The sequence below is a fragment of the Echeneis naucrates genome, chromosome 17 (genome assembly GCF_900963305.1).
Source record: "Echeneis naucrates chromosome 17, fEcheNa1.1, whole genome shotgun sequence".
Taxonomy (NCBI): Eukaryota; Metazoa; Chordata; class Actinopteri; order Carangiformes; family Echeneidae; genus Echeneis; species Echeneis naucrates.
In genome coordinates this window covers 21,931,651-21,959,413 of record NC_042527.1, presented here as the reverse complement: position 1 = coordinate 21,959,413, position 27,763 = coordinate 21,931,651, and the positions used below count along the sequence as shown (strand labels likewise).

The 27,763-nt window shown below is 44.0% G+C and overlaps 1 long non-coding RNA gene and 6 gene segments (V, D, J or C); all 7 read left to right on the top strand.

Moving 5' to 3' along the window:
* The first annotated feature begins 877 nt into the window (after positions 1-877).
* On the top strand, positions 878-3,867 carry LOC115057539 (T cell receptor alpha variable 18-like). The segment is given in 3 exon segments: positions 878-1,378; positions 3,099-3,264; positions 3,484-3,867. Coding segments are annotated over 2 exon segments (423 nt in total).
* Positions 3,868-7,023: 3,156 nt separating this feature from the next.
* On the top strand, positions 7,024-8,521 carry LOC115057540 (uncharacterized). The gene is made up of 3 exons (XR_003841929.1): positions 7,024-8,224; positions 8,310-8,351; positions 8,458-8,521. It is a non-coding gene; the product is annotated as an uncharacterized LOC115057540 (long non-coding RNA).
* Positions 8,522-10,659: 2,138 nt separating this feature from the next.
* Positions 10,660-11,385, top strand: LOC115057538 (T cell receptor alpha variable 18-like). The segment is given in 2 exon segments: positions 10,660-10,754; positions 10,846-11,385. Coding segments are annotated over 2 exon segments (435 nt in total).
* A 5,306-nt stretch (positions 11,386-16,691) lies between these two features.
* Positions 16,692-21,523, top strand: LOC115057145 (T cell receptor alpha variable 18-like). The segment is given in 3 exon segments: positions 16,692-16,786; positions 16,878-17,149; positions 21,116-21,523. Coding segments are annotated over 3 exon segments (435 nt in total).
* On the top strand, positions 17,390-18,873 carry LOC115057147 (T cell receptor alpha variable 3-like). The segment is given in 2 exon segments: positions 17,390-17,546; positions 17,660-18,873. Coding segments are annotated over 2 exon segments (429 nt in total).
* Positions 21,524-25,003: 3,480 nt separating the features above from the next.
* LOC115057245 (T cell receptor alpha variable 18-like) lies at positions 25,004-25,766 on the top strand. The segment is given in 2 exon segments: positions 25,004-25,188; positions 25,280-25,766. Coding segments are annotated over 2 exon segments (435 nt in total).
* A 70-nt stretch (positions 25,767-25,836) lies between these two features.
* LOC115057246 (T cell receptor alpha variable 3-like) lies at positions 25,837-27,356 on the top strand. The segment is given in 2 exon segments: positions 25,837-26,035; positions 26,149-27,356. Coding segments are annotated over 2 exon segments (429 nt in total).
* The last annotated feature ends 407 nt before the right edge of the window (positions 27,357-27,763 follow it).

Here is a 27,763-nt window from a genome sequence, read left to right as displayed (position 1 = left end):
ATGGTTCCTTTGTTTCTCATCATACTAAAAGGTGAGTTCAAGCAGGAGGAATAAATGAGTTCAGAGGATCTGTTGGTTAGAAACCACTGGAACACACAATCAGAGTTCAACATGGTCTTTAACAACATTTCTCTGTTTCTTCAGGTGTCAGCTGTCAAGAACTGAATCCAGTCAAGACTGAAGAGTGCAGTTCAGAAGGCAGCTCTGTCACTCTGTCCTACAATTACTCAAAAAAAGATGGAGATCTTTATAATTTCTTCTGGTATCGACAAAATCCAGGAAAACCACCAGAGTTCATCTTCTCTCATCAGGAGTCAGGAGAGAAAATATCAGGTTCAGACTCGAGACTGTCTGTTAACGTGAGCGATGACAAAACCAGAATTCATCTACAGATCTCCTCTGCTGCAGTGTCAGACTCTGCTGTGTACTACTGTGCTGTGCAGCCCACAGTGACAGGAAACAACACAACTCTGTACAAAAACCTCTGGAGCAAAGACAACACAATACTCCACAACATCCACTAGAGGGAGTCTCTGACTGAGAACCTTCTCTGGTTTCTAATGATCCAGTCCAGAGTCTTCTCTCTCATGAGACACAGTTGTGATGAACTCCAGTGTCACTGCAGCAGTTCTCCTACTGTCTCACTGATCGGTCCTTCTCAGTCTCTGGAGGAGAATTTCTATCAGATCCTGGTCCCCTGTCGTGGTTTTCCTCAGGGATCGGTCTGAGGAACCATTTTATTTTCTATATCCATGTTACCACTGAGACATATCAGTTCTGTTTCCAACATCTCCAGACAATAATCCAAAAACACCTGAAAATCGACCATGAAACATCTGAGAGGTGGAAGCTGAAGGTTCTGCTACGGCCCTCAAAGTCTGAGACTGAAACGTCTTTGAAAATTTGGAGATCGAGCTCAAAGAAGAAGTCTCTACAAGGCAGCACAAGAAGCTCTCAGAAGAAAAAACATTTTGAAGGAATAAGGGGTGAAAATCCCCCCAGAAAGAATTCAAAGATCTGGATATATGAAGCGTATAAAGAGCGGACATACTTGCCAGAGGGGGCGTGACTGAGTACTGACCGTAAACAGCTTTGTTTTCTAACCCTGTCCACAGCAGCAAAGAGTCAGATGACAGACTGAGCTCCTGCTTTGGTGCTTGTGGTTCTCTGAGAAATGAACTGAAGACTATCCATCTAAAATCTCTGGAATCCTTCTTTGTTCCTACTGAAATTATAACCCTAACCCAAAAGGAATTAAGTTCTCCGGTCTCTGACAGGGAAGGTGGATTAACTAGAAGGGCAATCACGCAGAAATAATATTGTCATTGATGGTATCCAAGAAACTCCAAACGAAAACTGGTCTGAGTCAGAAGAAAAGGTACGCAAAATGATATCTGAGAAGCTACAGTTGGACCACTCGTGTATACCGCCCTCCCACTGTCTATCAATCATATTAGTATTTGACCACATTTCATGACATGAAAAAACATCTGTCCAAAATGTCAGAAATGTTTCAAACACTCAGATTTCACTTGTGGACTATGCCGACGTCTATTCCATCAAAAATGTACACCTATTAAGAAGCTAAATGCTAATACCTGCTGAGAGTGAATTTAACTCTTTCTGTGGCACTCTCCCATTAGATAGAAATTCATTTTCTTCTAATCAATGTTTTCCAAATGTGGGTGTTTCTCTCTCAAGTAGAATCAAGAAGACAGCTGAAAGTCCACTTGAGTCCCGCTGTATTGCAATTTGACCCACCACGTGCTAATGAAGTAGGAAATAATAGCTAATCTTAAACATTCTGCAGAAGGTCATGATGAAATAAGTGCATCACTGCTTCAGGAGGTTAGCTCTCATATTATACAACCACTCACATACATTTGTGGAAAGTCTATGGAAAATGGAGTTGTCCCTGAAAGTATGGAAGTTGCTAAAGTTATTACTCTTTTTTTCCCTATTAGCTTTACAAACTATCGTCCGATATTCATCTTGCCCCGTTTTTCAAAGGTTTTAGAGAAATTGGTCTACGAGCGTGTATTAGCACATTTAGATGCACATAATATCCTCTATGAACACCAGAATGGATCTACAAAGAATCATATTTTTAGCTTTGTCTAAGGCCTTTGATGCTGTCAGTCATGACATTTTAATGTCACAACTGAAGCACTGTGGTTTTTATGAACCCACTTTAAAATGGTTGTACAGCTATGTATATGCTAGAGAACAATATGTAATTGCTAATGGTTCATTATCTGGTAGGACCAAAATATTGTGTGGAGTCCCTCAAAGTTCTATTTTGGGCCCATTACTGTTCCTTGTATGTATCAATGACCTCCCTGCTGTATCTACGACCTTATTCCCCATACTTTTTGCTGATGACACCAATGTGATATGATGCTGACAGCAGTATGGAGAAAATTTCAAAATGCTTTCAATCTAATAAATTATCTAACTATAAAAAAAAAAACAAGAAATACTGTAAAGATGAAACAAAAATTATCATCAATGGTACAGAAATTAACCAGGTTACTTCCACAAAATGTTTAGGAGTACTGGTTGATGAGAGATGGAGCAGGAAAGAACTCATCAACCTGGTATGTGGTAAAGTTGCCAGATCTCTTGGTGCCATCAGAAAAATGTGTGACCTGATAAATCGGAGCTGCCTGCTTATTTTATATTATAGCTTGTTTTATCCACACATCATATACTGTAATATTGTTTGATCCAGTACTTATATTTTCAACCTCCATAGTATTTATCTAGTTCAGCAAAGATTTGTTAGAACTGCCACCTCTTCAAGACAACTAGATCCTTCAGCTCCCCTTTTCCAAAAACTCCAGATAATGACAGTTTTTCAGATCAGTATATACCAAATATGCATTTTTATCTTTAAGTACATGTACATTCCAAATTCTATCCCCAACTCCTTCAGTGGATATTTTCCAGTCACCTCACAACTACACAAGTATAAAGCCAGACAATTAACTAGCCTTCATCCTCCTCAGTATCGTACCACCCTTGGTCAGGTTTCTTTAAAATAAAGGGGCACAATTCTTTGGAATAGACAATTTAATACCTCAGCTTTTCTAAATTAGAGGGTGACATCATGGAGTAGGCGGAGCCTGAGGTCCTCTCAGAGTTCTGTGAAGAGAACATCTGTCAGACTGGATGTTGAACATCAGCTACTTTCTCCTGGTGATTTAAACCTGGTTGTAGAGATGGAACTTTGGCTGTGGATTATTCTTGCTGCTCTTTTCTTTGGTAAGACACAAAGTACAACAAGTTTCCTTCAAACACTTGAACATATTACTGAGCTGTTCATGTTGATGCTACAGAAAACCAGAGCAGATCATTTCTGCTGACATTTGTTACCAAGTGACAATGATCAGGGAAAGTCACATCGATTCTGCTGACTGTTCTCCTTCCATCAATCATCTGTATTGATTCATCTCTTCCTCTGCATGTTCTGTTCTTCCTCAGAGTGTAAAGGAGAAGACCGAGTGATCCAGCGACCAGAAGATGTGACTGCAGCTGAAGGAGACACAGTTACACTGGACTGTGAATTTGAGACAACTTACTCAGGTTCCACTCTGTTCTGGTACAAACAAGAAGCTAACAGCTTCCCACAGTACATGCTGAGATGTGTCGCTAAAAATGTAGACAAAGCTCCAGAGCTCGACCAAAAGAGATTTCATGCTGAGATCAAGAACAAGTCAGTTCCTCTGAAGATCCAGAAGCTTCAGGTGTCAGACTCTGCTGTGTACTACTGTGCTCTGCAGCCCACAGTGACAGGAAACAACACAACTCTGTACAAAAACCTCTGGAGCAAAGACAACACAATACTCCACAACATCCACTAGAGGGAGTCTCTGACTGAGAAAAGACTGATGACACAAACGTCAGAGCTGATGACCTGGCTCCGCCCACTGGAGTCCAGCTCAGCCAATGAGGTGAGCAGAAATGTTGGAGGAAGTAAAAGCACAGTCAGCTTGAAGTTGAGGAGAAGGGCTGTGCAGCAGAGAGGCTGTTTAGTTTGTTCATTCTACTGCAGTGGAAGAACTTTGTTCATCTGCTGTCTGTTTGGCTTCAACTACTCCAAAGACATGTTGCTTTACCTCTTTTTGTTTTTCTCTCACTTCACAGGTGAGTTTGACAACTAATGAGAGTCTGAGTCAGCCTGCTGGATCAACAACATGTTTCACCTCCATTTGGTCACGCACAATAATGTGTCTTTGTCATGAAGTCCTGTACAATCTAGAGATGATGTGAGCTACAGTTGAGCTGTTTGTGTCCACAGAGTAAAACTGTACGGTGACATTTCCCCCTGTCTGCTCCTCTCAGCCTCATGGACAATGTCAGTCTAATGGCTTCATTTTCTGCACTTTTTCAGGAATAAAAGCTCAACACCGAATCTTTCCTGTGAGAGAAGTCAGTGAGAGAGAAGGAGGAACTGTCACACTCAGCTGTCAATATCAGACAACATACAGTAGTCCTGCCCTTTACTGGTACAGACATGATTCAGACCTTCAGGCCCCTCAGTTTATTCTCAGGAAAGGAGCAAAATCACGTAGTGGAGAAGAATATAATCCTTCACCGAATAAATATGACTCCAAAACAACAGACACATCAACTGAACTGACCATCAGTGGACTAACCCTGGCAGACACAGCTCTCTACTACTGTGCTCTACAAACACAGTGATACAAAGTGTAGGAGAGGCTGCACAAAAACCTGAACACTGATATCTGAGTCCTCTTCAAAGAGGAGGGAAGTGGTTTTCAAATCCCAGCTTCATATCAGATGGATTCTGCTAATTCCTGTTTTATCAGAGTCACTGTGGTTCAGCTGCTCATCAAACACTGTGGGAGGATCCACATCAGTGACAGACCACCTGGATGAGGCTTCAAACACAAAGACTCCATGAAAAGGTGCATTCCCACCAACAGTTCAAAGGTCGCATCTGATAGGAACCACAAACCAAGGGGAGAAAATGGAATCCAAGAATGGCAGTGCAGGAAGCAGAAGCAGCTCTTAGGCATACCGAGATTGTGGGTGATGTACAGATAGGTCGGGGAGGCTTGGGGCTTGGCTCAGGCAAACCGGTGTGGAGTAGAGCAGGTCCCAAAGAGAAGAGGAAGCTAGTTGTAGAGCAGGTTCGTAGACAGGAGGAAATATTAAGGAGTGTGAGGGCAGTGGCTCAGTCTAAGCAGGGACAGTGGTTGAACTGGGGAGGTGTAGAGAAGAAAGAGCTTAGCTGGAAAGAGCTGTGGAGTATGGAGGAAAGCAGTATTAGATTTCTGATAGGGGCAACATATGACGTATTGCCAACTCCTCAGAACCTAAAACTCTGGATAAATTGAGACCCGTTATGTTCGTTGGTTCAGGTACTGCAACTCTAAAGCACATTTTGTCCAGTTGTAAGGTTAGTCTCTCACAAGGCTGATATACGTGGCGACATAACCAGGTTTTAAAAAGCTTAGCTGCAGGCATTGAAGATATACGGAGGCAGGCAGTTTTAGGAGGGTCTAAGACAAAGAGAGTTGCAATACAGTTTGTTCAGGAAGGAGGGAAAGTTAATAGGATAATGAGGAAGCAAGGTAGCTTAGAGGATGCTGGTGACTGGGAGATGCAGCTGGAGTTAGGAGGAAAGCTTGTTGTTCCCCAGGAAATAGCCTGTACAAAGCTAAGGCCTGATGTAATTTTGAGGTCTGGGAGTAGAAAGAAAGTATATTTCATAGAGCTGACTGTGCCTTGGGAGGATTTAGTTGAAGAAGCTTATGAAAGGAAAAAGCTCAGGTATGCAGACTTAGGTAAGGATGCTGAGCAGTGAGGATAGAAGGTTAGGGTTTGTCCAGTGGAAGTAGGATGTAGAGGGTTTGTAGGAAGATCTGCTGTTGCTTTGTTGAGAGAGTTAGGAGGAAGCGGCCAGAGGGTGAGGAAAATAGTGAAGGAAATGTCAGATGAGGCAGTAAGATCTAGTCAGTGGATTTGGGTTAGAAGAGGTAATAGTATCTGGGGGCCTAGCAGGGGGAGCTCTTAAGATAGACAGACTATAGGGAGACGCAGAGGAAGAAATCCAGGAAGGGGAAGTGTATTTAAGTGGGGGGTGTGGCCTGTTTGAGCCTCTTTGCCACAATGCGGTTAGTCCAGGTGAGTCGGCTTGTGTTGGTGTGTTGATTTTACTTGAATATAGGATTGTGTAGATGAGGTTAGTCGCTGAATCTGCTAGTGTAGCTTGTAGCTTGTACTGCCTCCACCTCCTGCACCCTCTATACTTTCATGCCCCCTACCCGAACCAGGGTCTGTATCCCCACCCCGCTTTCACTGGTGCAATCGGTGAGAGGTTAGAGTAGTTGACATTGGTGTTGTTTGAAATAGTGCTGTGTGTCGGTGCTTTTCGACACCATGCGGTTAGCCTAGGAGAATTGGCCTGTGTTGGAGTGTTGGCTTTGGCTGTTCAGGTGAGTTTGGTTGCTGAATCTGCTGGTGTGCTAGCGTAGCTTGTAGTGCCTCCACTTCCTGCACACTCTATACTCTCATGCCCCCTACCCGAACCAGGGTCTGTATCCCCACCCTGCTTTCACTGGTGCAGTTGGAGAGAGGTCAGAGTAGGTGATAGCAGTGCTGTTTGAGATAGTTGTCTTTGTGTGAGGAGTGGTGATGGCTGGCATTAGGGGGTGACGCTGGGACGCCAGTGTTCACGGTCTAGCCTTCTGGAGGTGTTGTGGGCCTAACTAGACGAAACACCGGTGAAAGGAGGTTCCCACCTGATGACCCCGAAGACATGATAGCTATCACCGCTCACGGGCCTAGTTGGATATCATCTGTAGGGAGCATAGAGCAGTGTCAAAGTTGTTGCTAGGAGGGTGTTCACTGAGTCAGGTCCATTTTTTTGTGGCACAAGTTTCTTGTGTTTCTCTAAATTCTGTGTCCAGGGACGGTAAATCCAGACGACATTCCTCGGAGGAAGCAGCAGCAAGAAAAAGTATGAGGCTTGACTGAGCTGAAGTAGATGGTTCAGACCCAGAAGTCTCTCTGAGGGCAGCATCAGTGACTGGAACAGGATTCAGGCAGTGATGGTTGGAGGGAGGATCAGTGGAGGGTGAAGAAGAGCTCAGTCACATGAGTCATTCTGGATTATCAGAGACCAGACAGGAGGCCACATGATGGACCATCTGCAAGGATCTCACTGTGACAGAGGAGCAGTGATGGAGGTGAGAGTCCAGAGCGACGGGGGAGTCCAGAGCGACGGGGGAGTCCAGAGCGACGGGGGAGTCCAGAGCGGTATCCTACGTAGGAAGCTCAGCAGAGCCTGGCTTTCTTGGGCTGAGCTGGCTCCAACCAGAGATAACGAGTATCATGACGGTGGTTATCAACTTGATTTGTCGACGCAGTCTTTCCTCATCAGGCTCTGTGTGCGTTCACATAAAACAGGACATTTAGGCGTCATTTGACACTATTTCATCAGAAAAATGGAGTAATCACGTGCTGCCTATTTCACCCAAGAGGATCAGATAGTTGTTATTGAGAGTTCCAATGAATTCAGAGCTATATTAACAGCAATAAGCAACACTGTTTCGACAAACAAGGCCAGAGAGGAAAATGGCAAAAAATTGCAGAACTCGTAAATGCGTAAGTGAATATAGTCTATTTAGTTTAATATGATGTATGTCATAAATGATCTTATATAACTTTAATTCCCTCCCTGACATTGTCTCACAATGAAGGATACATGGAAAGCACTTAGTTCAGGGCCAAATCAAAGTGAAAAGTGTGATAAAGTCCAATAAATGTTCTCATTGGTGTTCTATTAGCTGAAAAACGGTCTTGGCAGGAAATCCGGACTAAGCACAAAAACATAATCCAAAGTGGTATTCATCACTCTTTCAGTGTAATGTGGATGATACACTTACAATATATTCATTGTTAATATTATCTGAAGCAAAGAAGAAGAAAAGTGAGGGAAGAAGGACTGGAGGGGGCAAACAATGACGGGCGTCCGATCATGGAGGGGATACGAGGGGATATTCAGTCAGACCCTGGAGCTGGCAGCTCCCAGCAGCTGTTCTTTTCCAGGAGATGTATGAGTGCTTTGGTGGTAAAATACTAAATGCAGCTATTGTTTCTTAAATGAGAAGTCTTTATCTCATTTACAGTTGAAGGAGACACTGCAGAGTTGGTGAAGCTGCCAGCACACACCCTTACTGACCCCCACACAGAGGTGACTGTCAAAGAAAGTTGTCATGTATTATCTTTGTGTGCTGTTTTAAATCCACTTTATTCATTTCTGTTAAACTATTCCACAGGTGGAGCTCAATGATGAGGAGACGCTCTCAGTATATTCAGAGGTACCTTTGGGGGTAGATGTCTTTATAATCGAAATAAGAAGTGAATGTAAAAATGAAATCAATCTTTTTAAATTAGAAATAATGAAGTTTCTTGCTCATGTCACAGGCCGAGGACATTGTGCATTGTATCCTGTGGCCTCCACCTCTGGGCTACAAAAAACAAGGGGAAGGGTTTTATCATTTTGTAGCAGTCCTACGTCTACTTTTTTAAAGTAATCCTTACCAAGAACGCAGAAGTGAACGATGAACACCTCAATGTCCTCTTAATACAGGTTGGAGCAGAATATGTGAAGGCCCTTTATAAAAGGAATCTTGTTGGATAATGTAAAAAATTAACTGGAAATTAAAGTCGGAGTTTGAGCAACTGCAATTTGAGAAAAAGGTACAACACTAAATGGTACTTGAATGTTTTGTTAAGCGTGAGTGACGTTGTGTACTTATTCCTACATTTTCCCCCAGAAAAGGCTGAACTTCAATAAACAATAAAACATCCTTTGATTGCCGTGTTTTTTGTTTTGTTTAATCACAAAACTTTCTGGGTGGTGGCTGCACCAGTTGGATCGTCAACGGTGATGGGGTCTGTTGTGAAGTGATCTTGGAGATGTTGTTATACTCCATACCCAGTAGGGGTTCCGCTGCCTTCCGCCATGACTAGTTGCTGGGACCTGTGTTAACAATAAAGCAGTTCCTGATGAAGAAACATGCCCAGTTATTTCTAAAACCTCGACGATATTACAGGGTCCACCACGTCAGCTGCCAGCAGCGGCACACGAGGGGCTCTTTCCTCTTTTTGTTTGGTGGCCACATTGTGCAACACCGCACAAGCGGTTATAATCCCACAAGCCCCGTCAGGAGAAACCCTCAGGCTGCGGAGACAGTTGAATCTGGACTTGGTGACCCCAAAAGTCATTTCCATCCCGACCCTGCACTTGCTAAGTGCCACATTGAAGCCACACTCTGGTGGTGTCTGTGGGTCAGGATAGGGTGCAGGGATATCCTCTGTCCGCCAGAAGCAACCCGTCAAAAAGCCCTGTTAACAAAGGCAACGGAAACTACTCTGTGTGACAATTTAACTAGAATAGAATCCAATTGTGTATATCCATTTGTCATACCGTGCTCAAGCTGGTGACCCAGAATAGACCCTCGGAGGATCCACGAGTCATGGACTGAGCCAGGACATCTGGCATCCACACTTGTGACCAATCGCTGATGATCACAAGTCATCTGCAAACGTGTCTCAGATGAGTTTCACAATGAAAGCACTGAAACAGTTAAGGTACCAGTGAAGGCTGCTGAAAGGGAATAGTTTTCCCTTATTAATGGTGACCCATCTCCTGTAACAACGTGAATGTATGTGAATATATCTGATCAATGAGAAAAATGTAGTATGCAGCACTAATAACATAATTGTGTGCAACGTGCACATGAGCCACCACCAATAACATGACAAATCAATCAGTTTACCTGAACATTGATTCCTGTTCACAAAGTCGCCCTCATGTTCCCCCAAAGGCCCAGTGATGGGTCTGTGAGTGCAATCAATGGCCCCTGGGCCCCTGGGCCCCTGGGACCCTGGGACACCCTACTTAGGAATTAGGTGTAAATATTACATTTTATACAACGTTACACATAAAATGATATGGTGAACTAATTCATGTATATTACCTGCGATTTCATAAAATGCCTCTTTTATTGTCAGCTCTGGTCAGTGGTCAGGGAACGCCACAATCATATTCAGCAGTGTAGTTAGTGCATGGCTGCGTTTTCTTGCATTACTTCCACGGCTACAAGAGACTGCAGATGTAGCATCTTCACTCAGCTGAGAATCTGTAAGCCGAAAGTCGGAACAAAAAGTGGACCGGACCAGGTTATGTTGACAGCATCAGTTACCATGGTGACAAAGACAGCTTCAAAGAGAGCGGGCTTTGTGCTCAACAAGGCTCTAAGCTGTCTTCATAGTTCAGCTAAGACCAACAGAGACCAGATCAGCAGAGACCTGTCCCCAACAGAGTCCTGTCCCCCACAGAGTCCCGTCCCCAACAGAGACCCGTCCCCAACAGAGTCCCGTCCCCAACAGACTCCTGTCCCCAACAGACTCCTGTCCCCAACAGACTCCTGTCCCCAACAGAGTCCCGTCCCCAAGTCCCCCGCAGAGTCCTGTCCCCCGCAGAGTCCTGTCCCCCGCAGAGACCTGTCCCCAACAGACTCCTGTCTCCAACAGAGTCCTGTCCCCCACAGAGTCCTGTCCCTGTGATCAGGCTCCTCCTTCTAATCCTCCACCTTAGTGTTGATGAACACTCAGAGTCCACAGTCTGCTTTATACTTGCTGGAGCTCACAGTGACTCCACACTGCAGATATGAAGGCTCTGTTCATCTCAGTGCTGCTGGCTGCTCTGTGCCGTGGTATGAACACTGCTCTGTTTCTGTGATATCAATCCAACACTGACATGATTCTTCCATTCAAACACTGATACTGTTTGTTGGTGTTTTACAGAATGCAGAGCACAAAAAGACAACGTGGTGCAACCACAAGGAGACGTGACTGCTGCTGAAGGAGAGGCAGTGACACTTCACTGTGGATACAACAGCAGCAGGAACGGTCCATCTCTCTACTGGTACAGACAGGATGGAAACCAGAGCCCCAAATTCATCCTGAGCCGCTTCAAACTGGATGAAGGAAACACAGAAGAGCACTTCAAGGAGAGATTTTCATCCAGTCTGAATTCTGACCGAAGATCAGTTCCTCTGAAGATCCAGAAGCTTCAGGTGTCAGACTCTGCTGTGTACTACTGTGCTCTGCAGCCCACAGTGACAGGAAACAACACAACTCTGTACAAAAACCTCTGGAGCAAAGACAACACAATACTCCACAACATCCACTAGAGGGAGTCTCTGACTGAGAAAAGACTGATGACACTGTCGCAAGGCAGCACACAGGAAGTTGAGGTAACAGGAAATGACATCACACACAATGAGGAGGAGGGGAGTTTACAAATCAGAGACACCTGAGCTGGAAAAGAAGGAGGAAGTTTGGAACCTGCAAAAACCCTCTCTGACCAGGTGGACTGTTCTCCCTCAGATAAGTCCCTTCTTCCCCCCCTTACTCTCCCGGCTTCTCCATCTGGCTGCTGAATTCACATTGTCTCTCCGTCTCCACCTCCCTTCATACACCCATCTCAAAACTTTCCTCTCTGACTTCCATTACTTCCAGACATTCATCTACACACACACACACACTTATGAACTGAACTTCAAATGTTGATTATTTTATTGGACTGTTGTTTTGGATTTTGTTTGAAAGTCATTGATTGTAAATTTGACCTGGAGTTAAATTGTTTGATATATATTTGGTTGGAATTTGACGTATTCTCAGAAAATGAAGTTGTAAATATTCATTGTTGACTTAAAGGAAATGTTAAACCCTGAACTGATTTTTGGTTTCTGTGCGGCCTAAATTTTGTAGGGAGGTAAAAGCCGGGTCCCTTTCTTACTGCTCAAACATATATGAAGTTATATAAAAATAACATTTGAAATTAATTATTTTTGACAGTGTGACTTCTGTCTGGTGCCAGAAAAACTCAGAGTTAAATCTCACTGAGGAGGAAGCTCAGAGCTGATGACCTGGCTCCGCCCACTGGAGTCCAGCTCAGCCAATGAGGTGAGCAGAAATGTTGGAGGAAGTAAAAGCACAGTCAGCTTGAAGTTGAGGAGAAGGGCTGTGCAGCAGAGAGGCTGTTTAGTTTGTTCATTCTACTGCAGTGGAAGAACTTTGTTCATCTGCTGTCTGTTTGGCTTCAACTACTCCAAAGACATGTTGCTTTACCTCTTTTTGTTTTTCTTTCACTTCACAGGTGAGTTTGACAACTAATGAGAGTCTGAGTCAGCCTGCTGGATCAACAACATGTTTCACCTCCATTTGGTCACGCACAATAATGTGTCTTTGTCATGAAGTCCTGTACAATCTAGAGATGATGTGAGCTACAGTTGAGCTGTTTGTGTCCACAGAGTAAAACTGTACGGTGACATTTCCCCCTGTCTGCTCCTCTCAGCCTCATGGACAATGTCAGTCTAATGGCTTCATTTTCTGCACTTTTTCAGGAATAAAAGCTCAACACCGAATCTTTCCTGTGAGAGAAGAAGTCAGTGAGAGAGAAGGAGGAACTGTCACACTCAGATGTCAATATCAGACAACAGAAGATAATGTTTGGCTTTACTGGTACAGACATGATTCAGACCTTCAGGCCCCTCAGTTCATTCTCTTGAAAGGAGCAAAGGGATCCACAAGTGAATATAATCCTTCACCAAATAAATATGCCTCCAAAACAACAGACACATCAACTGAACTGACCATCAGTGGACTAACCCTGGCAGACACAGCTCTCTACTACTGTGCTCTACAAACACAGTGATACAAAGTGTAGGAGAGGCTGCACAAAAACCTGAACACTGATATCTGAGTCCTCTTCAAAGAGGAGGGAAGTGGTTTTCAAACCACAGCTTCATATCAGATGGATTCTGCTAATTCCTGTTTTATCAGAGTCACTGTGGTTCAGCTGCTCATCAAACACTGTGGGAGGATCCACATCAGTGACAGACCACCTGGATGAGGCTTCAAACACAAAGACTCCATGAACCGCAGAAAAGGTGCATTCCCACCAACAGTTCAAAGGTCGCATCTGATAGGAAGCACAAACCAACAAACATTGTAGGGCCTGTTGTTCCAACAACAACGTGATGGAGGACGCCGTGATCAGAGCTTTGTGTTTGTTGTTGTGTGTCCTGAGTGTCATGATAATGACGCAGGTCGAAATGAAACATGCAGATCCTTAATCCCTTTTCTCAGCCAGTTCTTCTCCAGCCACCTCTTGCAGAGACTGAAGGAGTTGGAGTGCGTTCAGCCTCCATAGAACAGAATGCCCTTCATTGTCATTATACAGCTGTAGATTGGAGAGCTTCTCCCTTTTCAGTGCAAAATAGGCATCATTAAGACAAAAAATACAAGAATAAAAGTATAAAATAGAAGGCCAAATGTAGCATCAAATAAGAAATGAAATTCTCCAAGAAAACTCCAGAGATGAATAGAGTCCAACCCCTCCTCAGGAGTAGGGATCCAGAACCAAGGCTGTGCGTAGAAGTAAACCCCACCAGATCCACCTGTAGCACAAACTCCGGCTCCTTTCTCCCCAGTGAGGTGACATTCCATGTCCCCAGAGCCGGCCTCAGCTGCCCAGGTCTGGGTCATCGAGGCCGCCCGCCTTCACTGCCACCCAACTGGCAGTGCACCCGATCCCATCGGTTATCCTGCAGGTGGTGGGCCCACGGGGTGAAGAAAGTGCCACGTTGCTTTTTCGGGCTGTGCCCAATCACCAGGCGCTCGCTGACGGGCCCTCCTTCCAGGCCTGGCTCCAGAAGGGGGCCCCGAGCTTCCTCCAGGCAGGGTCACCGTTTTCTTCCCTCGTTGTTCCATGGGCTCTTGAGAACCATTCTTTGTCTGGCCCCTCACCTGGGACCAATTTGCCGTGGGAGACCCTACCAGGGGCACTTGGCCCCAGACAACACAGCCCCCAGGTTCACAGGGGCCCACAAACCTCCCCACCACAATAAGGTGATGGTTCTCCGGGGAGGGATAGGAATGAAGTAGCTAATAAATTTAAGAACTTTTTTGTAAATATTGGACCGAAACTAGGAAATTACAGAATTAAGAATAGATAATGATTATTTAATAGATAGAAAAACAAAATGTTTCTGAAACCCGTAAAAGAAAACAAGATTATAGGCAGTCAATTCCTGCAAAATCTAGACATCCACTGATTTCAATGATATTGACATGAAAGTAGTAAAAATTGTCATTCATGGGATCTCCAATCCATTAACACACATCTCCAACTTATCACTGCAAACTGGTAATTTCCTAACAATGTGAAAATATCTAAGGACATTCCTCTGTTCAAAACTGCAGATTAACACCTCTTCACTAATTACAGGCCAATCTCTATTCTCCCACTGTTCTGAAAAAGCTTAGAAAAAGTTTTCATCAGTAGGTTGGACAGCTTTATAGAGAAGCATGGCTTACTTACAGACAATCAGTATGGATTCTGAAGGAACCCATCAACATCACACACACTAATTGAATTAATAGAAGAAATCACTAACTCTATGGATAAAAAGAAATGTGCAGTGAGGGTATTTATCAATTAAAAAAAGCATTTGACACAATAAACCATGAAATATTAATACATATTAATATTATATTATAATAATATATTAATACACAGACTAGGAAATCATGATGATGATGAAGAGGAGGATGACACTGATGGTGGAAACCAAAGGGGGATGGCCAGCCAAGCCAGCCAGCAGAATGAGCCACCACCACCACCACTCAGGACGCCACACATCCATCGTGAGCCAAAGCTGATGCCACTCTCTCCTGGTGATGACATTGAACATTATTTAACAACCTTTGAAAGAATTGCCGCACTCTGTCGTTGGCCAAAAGAAGAGTGGGCTATTCAGTTGATTCCTCTGCTCACAGGCACAGCACGTAGTGCTTATGTTCTCATGGAGATAGCTGATACAGCAGACTATGAAAAAGTCAAAGAAGTAATATTAGCTAAATATGAAATCACAGCCGACACTTACAGAAGAAGGTTTTGCTCCCTCGACATCAACCAAGGTGAAACCCCGCGGGAGTTGTATGTGCGCCTGAAAGACATGTTCAATAAATGGGTCAAACCAGACAGCTCCACAGTCAAAGGAATCTCAGAACTGCTGATCTTGGAGCAGTTTTTGAGGATGGTGGGCCCAGAGTTGGAGGTTTGGATCCGTGAACGTGACCCACAATCTGCAGAAGAGGCTGCTCGACTTGCTGAGATCTTCCTGTCAGCCAGAACCGGGTCCAAGAAAACCACCTTTGGCCGAGATGACTTCACCGGGCACAACAAGTCCAATGGGGGAGAAAGGGGTGGTCAAGATCAGTTTAGATCTCATTCTAATGCCAGGCAGTCCTCTCCTAGTAATAAAATCACCAATAGGAAATTCTTCTCTGGTACTCGACAAGACGCATGCTGCTATCGGTGTCATGAGATAGGTCACACCCAATACACATGCCCCGCCACCAGACAAAGTAAACCACCTCAGCTGTGCTCAGTCCCTAGACCTTCAATCCCATCCCCAGTTCAGCCAGAGGCACTCACTACTCCAGCACTGGTGAATGGTCAGCGTGAGGAGGCCCTTCTACACTCTGGTTGCTTTCAGTCTGCTGTTCTGCCAAGTTTAGTGCCCAGAGAGCTGTGGAGTGAAGTTATTTCCAACATTAGCTGTGTTCATGGAGATGAGAAACCGTACCCTACGGCTGAGATCTATATTACAGTTGGTGGTCAGACCTACCTCCTGACAGTGGCATTAGTCCCCACACTGCCATACCCAGCTGTCCTTGGTCATGATGTTCCCACACTGCTTGACTTGATAGAGCAGGCAAGACATGGAAAGCAGCTCAGCAGGGAGGAAAACATAGGGGCTACTGAGGAAGCAGCTAAGCGGCAACGACAGTCAGATCCTCAGTCAGTAACCACTGCATGTAATATTGTCACCACGAGGGCTCAGAAAATGAAGAACACCCTTGAGGAGTTACCTTTTTTCATGCAGAGCTACAGTCAGGGCCAGTCAAGCAGCCAAAGTCTAGGGCCCAGAAGAGGAGGGAAAAGCTTTTGGCTACAGCCAGGGATGAGTGTGAGGGAGCAGCACAACCCAACCAGTCTTTGGATTTCCACATTCCTTCTGATATAGCAGCACTGCAGCAAGAGGACTCCACATTAAAGCCATGGTTCGACAGGGTATCAGAGGTTGAGGGTGTGAGTCAAGGTAAGGTCGACTTTAGCAGACACAAAAAATGTGTACACACCGATGTCAAAGACTTCTGTGCTTCAGATCTCGTCTGGGTCTCCTCAGTTTGGTCGCCTCAGCTGCTCGGACCAGTTAACATATCACAACTGTGGTATGATACTGTTTTATAACTAGATAAAGGAGATGGGAGGATTAAAAAAGTTTTTTTTAACTTCTTCCTACTCCTTTTTGAGCTGTCCGAATTGTTTGTTAGGTATATTCTGGATTTAGGTATGAATATTTTCTTTTTCCTGTACTGATATCACTATCTGATTTTAAGCTCAAAATAAAAGATCAAATCAACATCAACATCAACAGAGTCCTGTCCCCCACAGACTCCTGTCTCCAACAGACTCCTGTCCCCCACAGAGTCCTGTCCCCCACAGAGTCCTGTCCCTGTGATCAGGCTCCTCCTTCTAATCCTCCACCTTCGTGTTGATGAACACTCAGAGTCCACAGTCTGCTTTATACTTGCTGGAGCTCACAGTGACTCCACACTGCAGATATGAAGGCTCTGTTCATCTCAGTGCTGCTGGCTGCTCTGTGCCGTGGTATGAACACTGCTCTGTTTCTGTGATATCAATCCAACACTGACATGATTCTTCCATTCAAACACTGATACTGTTTGTTGGTGTTTTACAGAATGCAGAGCACAAAAAGACAACGTGGTGCAACCACAAGGAGACGTGACTGCTGCTGAAGGAGAGGCAGTGACACTTCACTGTGGATACAACAGCAGCAGGAACGGTCCATCTCTCTACTGGTACAGACAGGATGGAAACCAGAGCCCCAAATTCATCCTGAGCCGCTTCAAACTGGATGAAGGAAACACGGAAGAGCACTTCAAGGAGAGATTTTCATCCAGTCTGAATTCTGACCTAAGATCAGTTCCTCTGAAGATCCAGAAGCTTCAGGTGTCAGACTCTGCTGTGTACTACTGTGCTGTGGAGCCCACAGTGACAGGAAACAACACAACTCTGTACAAAAACCTCTGGAGCAAAGACAACACAATACTCCACAACATCCACTAGAGGGAGTCTCTGACTGAGAAAAGACTGATGACACAAACGTCAGAGCTCAGAGCTGATGACCTGGCTCCGCCCACTGGAGTCCAGCTCAGCCAATGAGGTGACTTGTTGTGTCCACCCAAACTGGTGACATCTGGATGAAGTGTTCCTTCTCCAAACAGCCCAAAGCTTCCTCCTCCTGATCTCTGAACTTTTGTTTCTTTTCTTCAAAAGTCAGAGTGTCTGAAGATGCTCTCACTGCATCACTGTGGGATGGTTCCTTTGTTTCTCATCATACTAAAAGGTGAGTTCAAGCAGGAGGAATAAATGAGTTCAGAGGATCTGTTGGTTAGAAACCACTGGAACACACAATCAGAGTTCAACATGGTCTTTAACAACATTTCTCTGTTTCTTCAGGTGTCAGCTGTCAAGAACTGAATCCAGTCAAGACTGAAGAGTCCAGTTCAGAAGGCAGCTCTGTCACTCTGTCCTACAATTACTCCAAAGATCCAACTGGGAGTGATTTCTTCTTCTGGTATCGACAATATCCAGGAAAACCACCAGAGTTCATCATCTCTCACTCAGGAACAGGTTCAGGGGCGAACGGTAAAATTGATGGAATGGAGATAAAAGTGGAACAAAAGCAGATCCAGATGAACATCTCCTCTGCTGCAGTGTCAGACTCTGCTGTGTACTACTGTGCTGTGAGGCCCACAGTGACAGGAAACAACACAACTCTGTACAAAAACCTCTGGAGCAAAGACAACACAATACTCCACAACATCCACTAGAGGGAGTCTCTGACTGAGAACCTTCTCTGGTTTCTAATGATCCAGTCCAGAGTCTTCTCTCTCATGAGACACAGTTGTGATGAACTCCAGTGTCACTGCAGCAGTTCTCCTACTGTCTCACTGATCGGTCCTTCTCAGTCTCTGGAGGAGAATTTCTATCAGATCCTGGTCCCCTGTCGTGGTTTTCCTCAGGGATCGGTCTGAGGAACCATTTTATTTTCTATGTCCAAGTTACCACTGAGTTTTGTTGGATACTTTAAGTTAGCTTCTCTAAAGCTATACATAATGATAACTCATTAAGCCAATGACTAATAGGGGGACATGATGTATTCTTCCAGTTCATAGCGATGAGACGTTTTGAATGGGCAAGACAAAGGTTTATCAGTTTGATTTAGTTTGATTTTAAAGAAAGGTTTTCTGGGTAGAGGCCCAAGATACAGAGTTTAGGGGAGATAGGGATAGGTCTGGAAATTATTTGGGGAATTATCTGTAATACTTCTTTCCAGAATGTTTTTATCTTCTCACATTCCAAGTGTCTGGAATATCTGGTTTAAATTTATGAAGTTTTACTGGGGTAATGTAGGTCCTCATCATCCAGTCATATTGTATTAATTTGAGTTTCTGGGCCTTTGAGCAAATCTGGCTCCATTCGTTATCCAACACATATTCCTTTAAGTCCTCACTCCACAATCTCCTCTTTGAGTCAGAGGACTCTCTAGAATGAGACAGAAATAGATTGTAAAGTGTACAGATCTGGCCTTTGCTTTGCTGAGGTCGAGTTACAAACTGTTCTAACATTGTTAGAGGGGACAGTTAGACGAGTGGTTTAATTTAGCGAGAAGAAAACTTTGCAATTGTCGATATTTAAAAAGTGTGTTTGTGGAATGTTGAACTGATCTTTAATTTCATAATGATATTCATTTTAAAGGCACTTCAAATCAAATCAAATCAAATCAGATTTATTTGTATAGCGCCAAATCATAACAAAGTTACATCAAGGCACTTTACATATAGAGCAGGTCTAGACCAAATTCTTTATAAATTTATTTAAAGAGACCCAACAGATCCCCCGATGAGCAAGCACTTGGCAACAGTGGCAAGGAAAAACTTCCTTTAAGAGGCAGAAACCTTGAGCAGAACCAGGCTCAGGGGGGGCGGCCATCTGCCTCGACCGGTTGGGTTGAGAGTGGGAGAGAGAGAGAGAGAGAGAGAGAGAGAGAGAGAGAGAGAGAGAGGGAGAGAGACAGGCATTGGAGGGGGGGGGGGGTGTAGGCAGGAAAATGTTGTTGCATGAAGTTCATGGAGTTGAGCTGTAATACAGAATTCATGCTATATGGGACCAGCAGGTGTTGCAGGAACACTTATGCATCCAATTATCGATAAGGGGAGAGAGATCCATCTGTTTAGAGATTCTTTGTTTTCAGAAATGACTGGATTGTAACTGGCCGAGACAAACTAATTTAGATTGGGGGTAAGAAAGAGGCCAAGATATTTAAATCCTTGAGGCGTATTCAGAAATGGGTGTCGGATCGTGGAGTGGAGACGTTCTTGTTTGTTGAGGAAGAGCAGAGATGATTTGGTTTTAACTTTGTGTCCTAAAGACTTTAGTAATCTCCTCTGTAAGGGCTGACAAAGATTGCTCCAAGTTCGTCAGATAGAGTAATGTATCATCTGCAAACAAGGCTATGCGATGTTCCACATCTGCTATTTGAATTCCTTCAATAACAGGATGATTCCTAATGGAGATGGCAACAGGTTCAAACGCTAAAACAAAAAGTAGGGGGGATGGGAACATCCCTGTAGGGTCCCATGGTGGAGATGGAATGGTTTGGAAATGTAGTTTTTGGTCATAATCTCTGTGCATGTTTCTGAGTATAAAGGTTTGACCCATTGTCTGAAGTAAGCACCAAAACCAAAGCTGGAGAGTACTTCAAATAGGTACGGCCACTCAACTCTGTCGAAAGCCTTCTCAGCGTCCAACCACAGAATGCATGTGTCTGGAGACTTTCTTTTCATTAATTATATTTAAAGTTCTTCTAATATTGTAGTATGCTTGACGGTTTTTTATAAATCCATTTTGGTCAGCATGGATTAGAGAAGGGAGGAATTTCTCAAGCCTGAGTGCCAAAACCTTAGAACGCAATAAGGAAAGGGGCCTGTAAGACTCACATTGAGAAGGAGGTTTGTCAGGTTTTAATATCAAGGTAATAAGTGCATTCCTCAGAGAGGCGGTCAGGGTATTCTGAAAAGATTCTTCATACATATTCTTCAGTGGACTTATCAGTTTGTTTTTAAATAGTTTATAAATATCAATTGGGAGTCCATCCGGACCTGCAGGTTTCCCTCTTTTCATGTGATCTATAGCCTCTGCAATTTCCTGACTTTGGATTATACGATCCATAAATGATTTGTCTTGGTCAGATATGCTAGTTCTTCAGTGACATCATGGAGTAGGCGGAGCCTGAGGTCCTCTCAGAGTTCTGTGAAGAGAACATCTGTCAGACTGGATGTTGAACATCAGCTACTTTCTCCTGGTGATTTAAACCTGGTTGTAGAGATGGAACTTTGGCTGTGGATTATTCTTGCTGCTCTTTTCTTTGGTAAGACACAAAGTACAACAAGTTTCCTTCAAACACTTGAACATATTACTGAGCTGTTCATGTTGATGCTACAGAAAACCAGAGCAGATCATTTCTGCTGACATTTGTTACCAAGTGACAATGATCAGGGAAAGTCACATCGATTCTGCTGACTGTTCTCCTTCCATCAATCATCTGTATTGATTCATCTCTTCCTCTGCATGTTCTGTTCTTCCTCAGAGTGTAAAGGAGAAGACCGAGTGATCCAGCGACCAGAAGATGTGACTGCAGCTGAAGGAGACACAGTTACACTGGACTGTGAATTTGAGACAACGGACTCATTTCCCTATTTGTTCTGGTACAAACAAGAAGCTAACAGCTTCCCACAGTACATGCTGAGATGTTCTGCTAAAAATGTAGACAAAGCTCCAGAGCTCGACCAAAAGAGATTTCATGCTGCGATCAAGAACAAGTCAGTTCCTCTGAAGATCCAGAAGCTTCAGGTGTCAGACTCTGCTGTGTACTACTGTGCTCTGCAGCCCACAGTGACAGGAAACAACACAACTCTGTACAAAAACCTCTGGAGCAAAGACAACACAATACTCCACAACATCCACTAGAGGGAGTCTCTGACTGAGAAAAGACTGATGACACAAACGTCAGAGCTCAGAGCTGATGACCTGGCTCTGCCCACTGGAGTCCAGCTCAGCCAATGAGGTGAGCAGAAATGTTGGAGGAAGTAAAAGCACAGTCAGCTTGAAGTTGAGGAGAAGGGCTGTGCAGCAGAGAGGCTGTTTAGTTTGTTCATTCTACTGCAGTGGAAGAACTTTGTTCATCTGCTGTCTGTTTGGCTTCAACTACTCCAAAGACATGTTGCTTTACCTCTTTTTGTTTTTCTCTCACTTCACAGGTGAGTTTGACAACTAATGAGAGTCTGAGTCAGCCTGCTGGATCAACAACATGTTTCACCTCCATTTGGTCACGCACAATAATGTGTCTTTGTCATGAAGTCCTGAACAATCTAGAGATGATGTGAGCTACAGTTGAGCTGTTTGTGTCCACAGAGTAAAACTGTACGGTGACATTTCCCCCTGTCTGCTCCTCTCAGCCTCATGGACAATGTCAGTCTAATGGCTTCATTTTCTGCACTCTTTCAGGAATAAAAGCTCAACACCGAATCTTTCCTGTGAGAGAAGAAGTCAGTGAGAGAGAAGGAGGAACTGTCACACTCAGCTGTCAATATCAGACAACAGAAGATAATGTTTGGCTTTACTGGTACAGACATGATTCAGACCTTCAGGCCCCTCAGTTCATTCTCTTGAAAGGAGCAAAGGGATCCACAAGTGAATATAATCCTTCACCGAATAAATATGCCTCCAAAACAACAGACACATCAACTGAACTGACCATCAGTGGACTAACCCTGGCAGACACAGCTCTCTACTACTGTGCTCTACAAACACAGTGATACAAAGTGTAGGAGAGGCTGCACAAAAACCTGAACACTGATATCTGAGTCCTCTTCAAAGAGGAGGGAAGTGGTTTTCAAACCACAGCTTCATATCAGATGGATTCTGCTAATTCCTGTTTTATCAGAGTCACTGTGGTTCAGCTGCTCATCAAACACTGTGGGAGGATCCACATCAGTGACAGACCACCTGGATGAGGCTTCAAACACAAAGACTCCATGAACCGCAGAAAAGGTGCATTCCCACCAACAGTTCAAAGGTCGCATCTGATAGGAAGCACAAACCAACAAACATTGTAGGGCCTGTTGTTCCAACAACAACGTGATGGAGGACGCCGTGATCAGAGCTTTGTGTTTGTTGTTGTGTGTCCTGAGTGTCATGATAATGACGCAGGTCGAAATGAAACATGCAGATCCTTAATCCCTTTTCTCAGCCAGTTCTTCTCCAGCCACCTCTTGCAGAGACTGAAGGAGTTGGAGTGCGTTCAGCCTCCATAGAACAGAATGCCCTTCATTGTCATTATACAGCTGACAATGATTGGATTAGATTATTAGATTGGAGAGCTTCTCCCTTTTCAGTGCAAAATAGGCATCATTAAAATATATATAACAGACAGAAAATACAAGAATAAAAGTATAAAATAGAAAGCCAAATGTAGCATCAAGTAAGAAATGAACAAATATAAAATGTCGATGTGGAATTGCCTTCTTTTCAGTGGATGAACCAAAATGTACAGATGTATTGTACAGGGTGTTCTGCTATTTCCAGAATAAATCAGAAATATATTGCACAGGTTCTTGATTACATTTCACAGGCTGACAGAAAACAGTATTTTGCATATGAAATGTTCTGTCTTGTCAGAGTTTATGGTGGTGACGGCTCTCGGAAAGAAACTGCTTCTCAGTCTGTCTTTGCTTTGATGCACCCGTAGCGCCTCCCAGCAGGAAGCAGCTCAAACAGCTGAGAGCCGGGACGTGAACTGTCCGTACTGATGTGTTGAGCTCTGCTGAGGCACTGGGTGGTGTAGATGTCTGTCAGGGAGGGGAGAGGGCAGCCAACAATCCTCTGAAGCCTCTCCCTGTCTGCAGCAGTGCTCTCCATGGTGGAGCGGTAGAAGGCCAGCAGCAGATTCTTGTCCAGGTTGTTCTTCCTGAAGGCTCTCAGGAAGTGGAGACGCTGGTGGGGGCCAAGTCTCACAGTCTGGGGTCTGTTAGTTAGAAAGTCCTTGATCCAGGTGCATGTGACGGGGGGAGGCCTCGATTGTCCAGCTGGCTGATCTTGATTTAACTGCTGCATCATCTGAACCATGTGGCTGATATATGATGTGTGAGAGTCCTTATAGCTGTGTGGTTTTTTTAGTTGTTGGCCTCAGATACAGAAATCAAAGGCTTTTCAAATTGTCACATTTAATGATATTGTTTAAATCCATTTGTTTACAGGTGATCACGCTCAGAATAAGATACTTTTTAAATATACTTAGTTCAGTTCATTTTGTACATACATAAATTTATAATGAAACTGAATTTGTTTACATTTGCAAAATACATTATTTACATTTCAGATATATTCAGTTCAATTAAAATAAAATGTCTTTCAAAATGGCTAAGCAGACAGAGAAGGGGGAGGCTAGGCTAGCAGGCAGCGGTAGAAGAAGAAAAAGACAGTCCGACATGCACATTGAACCTCAAGAGGAGAAAAGACTTATTTTTGAGTTGATAATTCTCTGTTTTTTGTTTTTTGTTTTTTTTGTGTGTGTGTTTGTCGCTATCTGAAGAAGGGGACAACTATGAAGACTTCCAGTGAGCAGGAGTGGAGGATCTCTGCCGCTGCGTTAGAGATCCAAGTGGATGTTCAAGGACGCGCTGGATTTCCACTTCAGATCAGATAAGCTCGAGTGAAAACGGAATAAAATATCTAAAAAGGGGCCCCGACTACAGCTACACTGACCTACATAACTGAACTAAACTAACTAAACTGGGTCTGACTTAACCTAAAGAACTGGATTAGCAAAGAAGGACAATTTACTTAAGGAGTCAATTAAAAAAACAAAAGGTTTATTAAAAAAAACACTTCCTGTGATACTACTTAAGGAACAAAACTGGAAAGGTGGACACTTAAAATTTTAATTTATTTCTTATTGATCTGAAAGTTAATACTGGGATTTGAAAGTGGAATATTTTATTTTACTCTAAATCTTAATCTGACTTATTATTAATGTAATAAATATATTTCATCTATTACCACTAACGCATTGTGTTTTGCTTACCATCCCCTCGATCGGGCCTCTGTGAGTGACATTTATGTAACGTCTGGCTGCAGGCTTGAGTCCTGCTGCGCGGTGCGGCCGGTCGAGTTCTGGCACAGTCGGAAACGCACTTGCTCCCATGGCTTCTTTTAGCAGCTCTGAAATAAAAGTAGTCGGGTCCTGGCCATCTTCGCTCCCCTCTGACACGTTTAGGATGCGAAGGTTAGACCTGTGAGATCTGTTTTCCAAATTCTCAAGGCGATCCAGCAAGACCACATTAGAGCCTGCAGGGATTTGACGGTAGTTTCAGATGTGCCTATCCGTTCAAAGTTTTCACCTGCCAGGGTTTCTACCGCTGCCAGTCGGCTGTGAAAAGAGTTGACTTCATATTGTAGCCCATCCACTGAAGCTTGTAAAGGCTGAATTGACTCTTGGATTAAAGCGGCCGTATCTTCCTTAAAGTCGGCCTGCTGCTTAGACAGTTCTGCAACTAGTGAAGACATGGAAATAGATTCTCCAAGTTAGAGAGACCTGTCCCCAACAGAGACCTGTCCCCAGCAGAGACCCGTCCCCAACAGACTCCTGTCCCCCACGGAGTCCCGTCCCCAACAGACTCCTGTCCCCCACGGAGTCCTGTCCCCAACAGACTCCTGTCTCCAACAGACTCCTGTCCCCAACAGAGTCCTGTCCCCCACAGAGTCCTGTCCCTGTGATCAGGCTCCTCCTTCTAATCCTCCACCTTAGTGTTGATGAACACTCAGAGTCCACAGTCTGCTTTATACTTGCTGGAGCTCACAGTGACTCCACACTGCAGATATGAAGGCTCTGTTCATCTCAGTGCTGCTGGCTGCTCTGTGCCGTGGTATGAACACTGCTCTGTTTCTGTGATATCAATCCAACACTGACATGATTCTTCCATTCAAACACTGATACTGTTTGTTGGTGTTTTACAGAATGCAGAGCACAAAAAGACAACGTGGTGCAACCACAAGGAGACGTGACTGCTGCTGAAGGAGAGGCAGTGACACTTCACTGTGGATACAACAGCAGCTCAACCGGTCCATATCTCTACTGGTACAGACAGGATGGAAACCAGAGCCCCAAATTCATCCTGAGCCGCTTCAAACTGGATGAAGGAAACACAGAAGAGCACTTCAAGGAGAGATTTTCATCCAGTCTGAATTCTGACCTAAGATCAGTTCCTCTGAAGATCCAGAAGCTTCAGGTGTCAGACTCTGCTGTGTACTACTGTGCTCTGCAGCCCACAGTGACAGGAAACAACACAACTCTGTACAAAAACCTCTGGAGCAAAGACAACACAATACTCCACAACATCCACTAGAGGGAGTCTCTGACTGAGAAAAGACTGATGACACAAACGTCAGAGCTCAGAGCTGATGACCTGGCTCCGCCCACTGGAGTCCAGCTCAGCCAATGAGGTGACTTGTTGTTTCCACCCAAACTGGTGACATCTGGATCAAGTGTTCCTTCTCCAAACAGCCCAAAGCTTCCTCCTCCTGATCTCTGAACTTGTCGGCTGATGACATACAGTGATATGAGGAGGAGCAACACTGTCAAAGAGCAGAAGAGAAAACATCTGCCACCGTCAGATTCATTCAATATCTAAATAAAACACAAGTCAGAGTGTCTGAAGATGCTCTCACTGCATCACTGTGGGATGGTTCCTTTGTTTCTCATCATACTAAAAGGTGAGTTCGAGCAGGAGGAATAAATGAGTTCAGAGGATCTGTTGGTTAGAAACCACTGGAACACACAATCAGAGTTCAACATGGTCTTTAACAACATTTCTCTGTTTCTTCAGGTGTCAGCTGTCAAGAACTGAATCCAGTCAAGACTGAAGAGTCCAGTTCAGAAGGCAGCTCTGTCACTCTGTCCTACAATTACTCCAAAGATCCAACTGGGAGTGATTTCTTCTTCTGGTATCGACAATATCCAGGAAAACCACCAGAGTTCATCATCTCTCACTCAGGAACAGGTTCAGGGGCAAACGGTAAAATTGATGGAATGGAGATAAAAGTGGAACAAAAGCAGATCCAGATGAACATCTCCTCTGCTGCAGTGTCAGACTCTGCTGTGTACTACTGTGCTGTGAGGCCCACAGTGACAGGAAACAACACAACTCTGTACAAAAACCTCTGGAGCAAAGACAACACAATACTCCACAACATCCACTAGAGGGAGTCTCTGACTGAGAACCTTCTCTGGTTTCTAATGATCCAGTCCAGAGTCTTCTCTCTCATGAGACACAGTTGTGATGAACTCCAGTGTCACTGCAGCAGTTCTCCTACTGTCTCACTGATCGGTCCTTCTCAGTCTCTGGAGGAGAATTTCTATCAGATCCTGGTCCCCTGTCGTGGTTTTCCTCAGGGATCGGTCTGAGGAACCATTTTATTTTCTATGTCCATGTTACCGCTGAGTTTTGTTGGATACTTTAAGTTAGCTTCTCTAAAGCTATACATAATGATAACTCATTAAGCCAATGACTAATAGGGGGACATGATGTATTCTTCATGTTTTGAATGGGCAAGACAAAGGTTTATCAGTTTGATTTAGTTTGATTTTAAAGAAAGGTTTTCTGGGTAGAGGCCCAAGATACAGAGTTTAGGGGAGATAGGGATAGGTCTGGAAATTATTTGGGAAATTATCTGTAATACTTCTTTCCAGAATGTTTTTATCTTCTCACATTCCAAGTGTCTGGAATATCTGGTTTAAATCTATGAAGTTTTACTGGGGTAATGTAGGTCCTCATCATCCAGTCATATTGTATTAATTTGAGTTTCTGGGCCTTTGAGCAAATCTGGCTCCATTCGTTATCCAACACATATTCCTTTAAGTCCTCACTCCACAATCTCCTCTTTGAGTCAGAGGACTCTCTAGAATGAGACAGAAATAGATTGTAAAGTGTACAGATCTGGCCTTTGCTTTGCTGAGGTCGAGTTACAAACTGTTCTAACATTGTTAGAGGGGACAGTTAGACGAGTGGTTTAATTTAGCGAGAAGAAAACTTTGCAATTGTCGATATTTAAAAAAGTGTGTTTTTGGAATGTTGAACTGATCTTTAATTTCATAATGATATTCATTTTAAAGGCACTTCAAATCAAATCAAATCAAATCAGATTTATTTGTATAGCGCCAAATCATAACAAAGTTACATCAAGGCACTTTACATATAGAGCAGGTCTAGACCAAATTCTTTATAAATTTATTTAAAGAGACCCAACAGATCCCCCGATGAGCAAGCACTTGGCAACAGTGGCAAGGAAAAACCTCCTTTAAGAGGCAGAAACCTTGAGCAGAACCAGGCTCAGGGGGGGCGGCCATCTGCCTCGACCGGTTGGGTTGAGAGTGGGAGAGAGAGAGAGAGAGAGAGAGAGAGAGAGAGAGAGAGAGAGAGAGAGAGAGGGAGAGAGACAGGC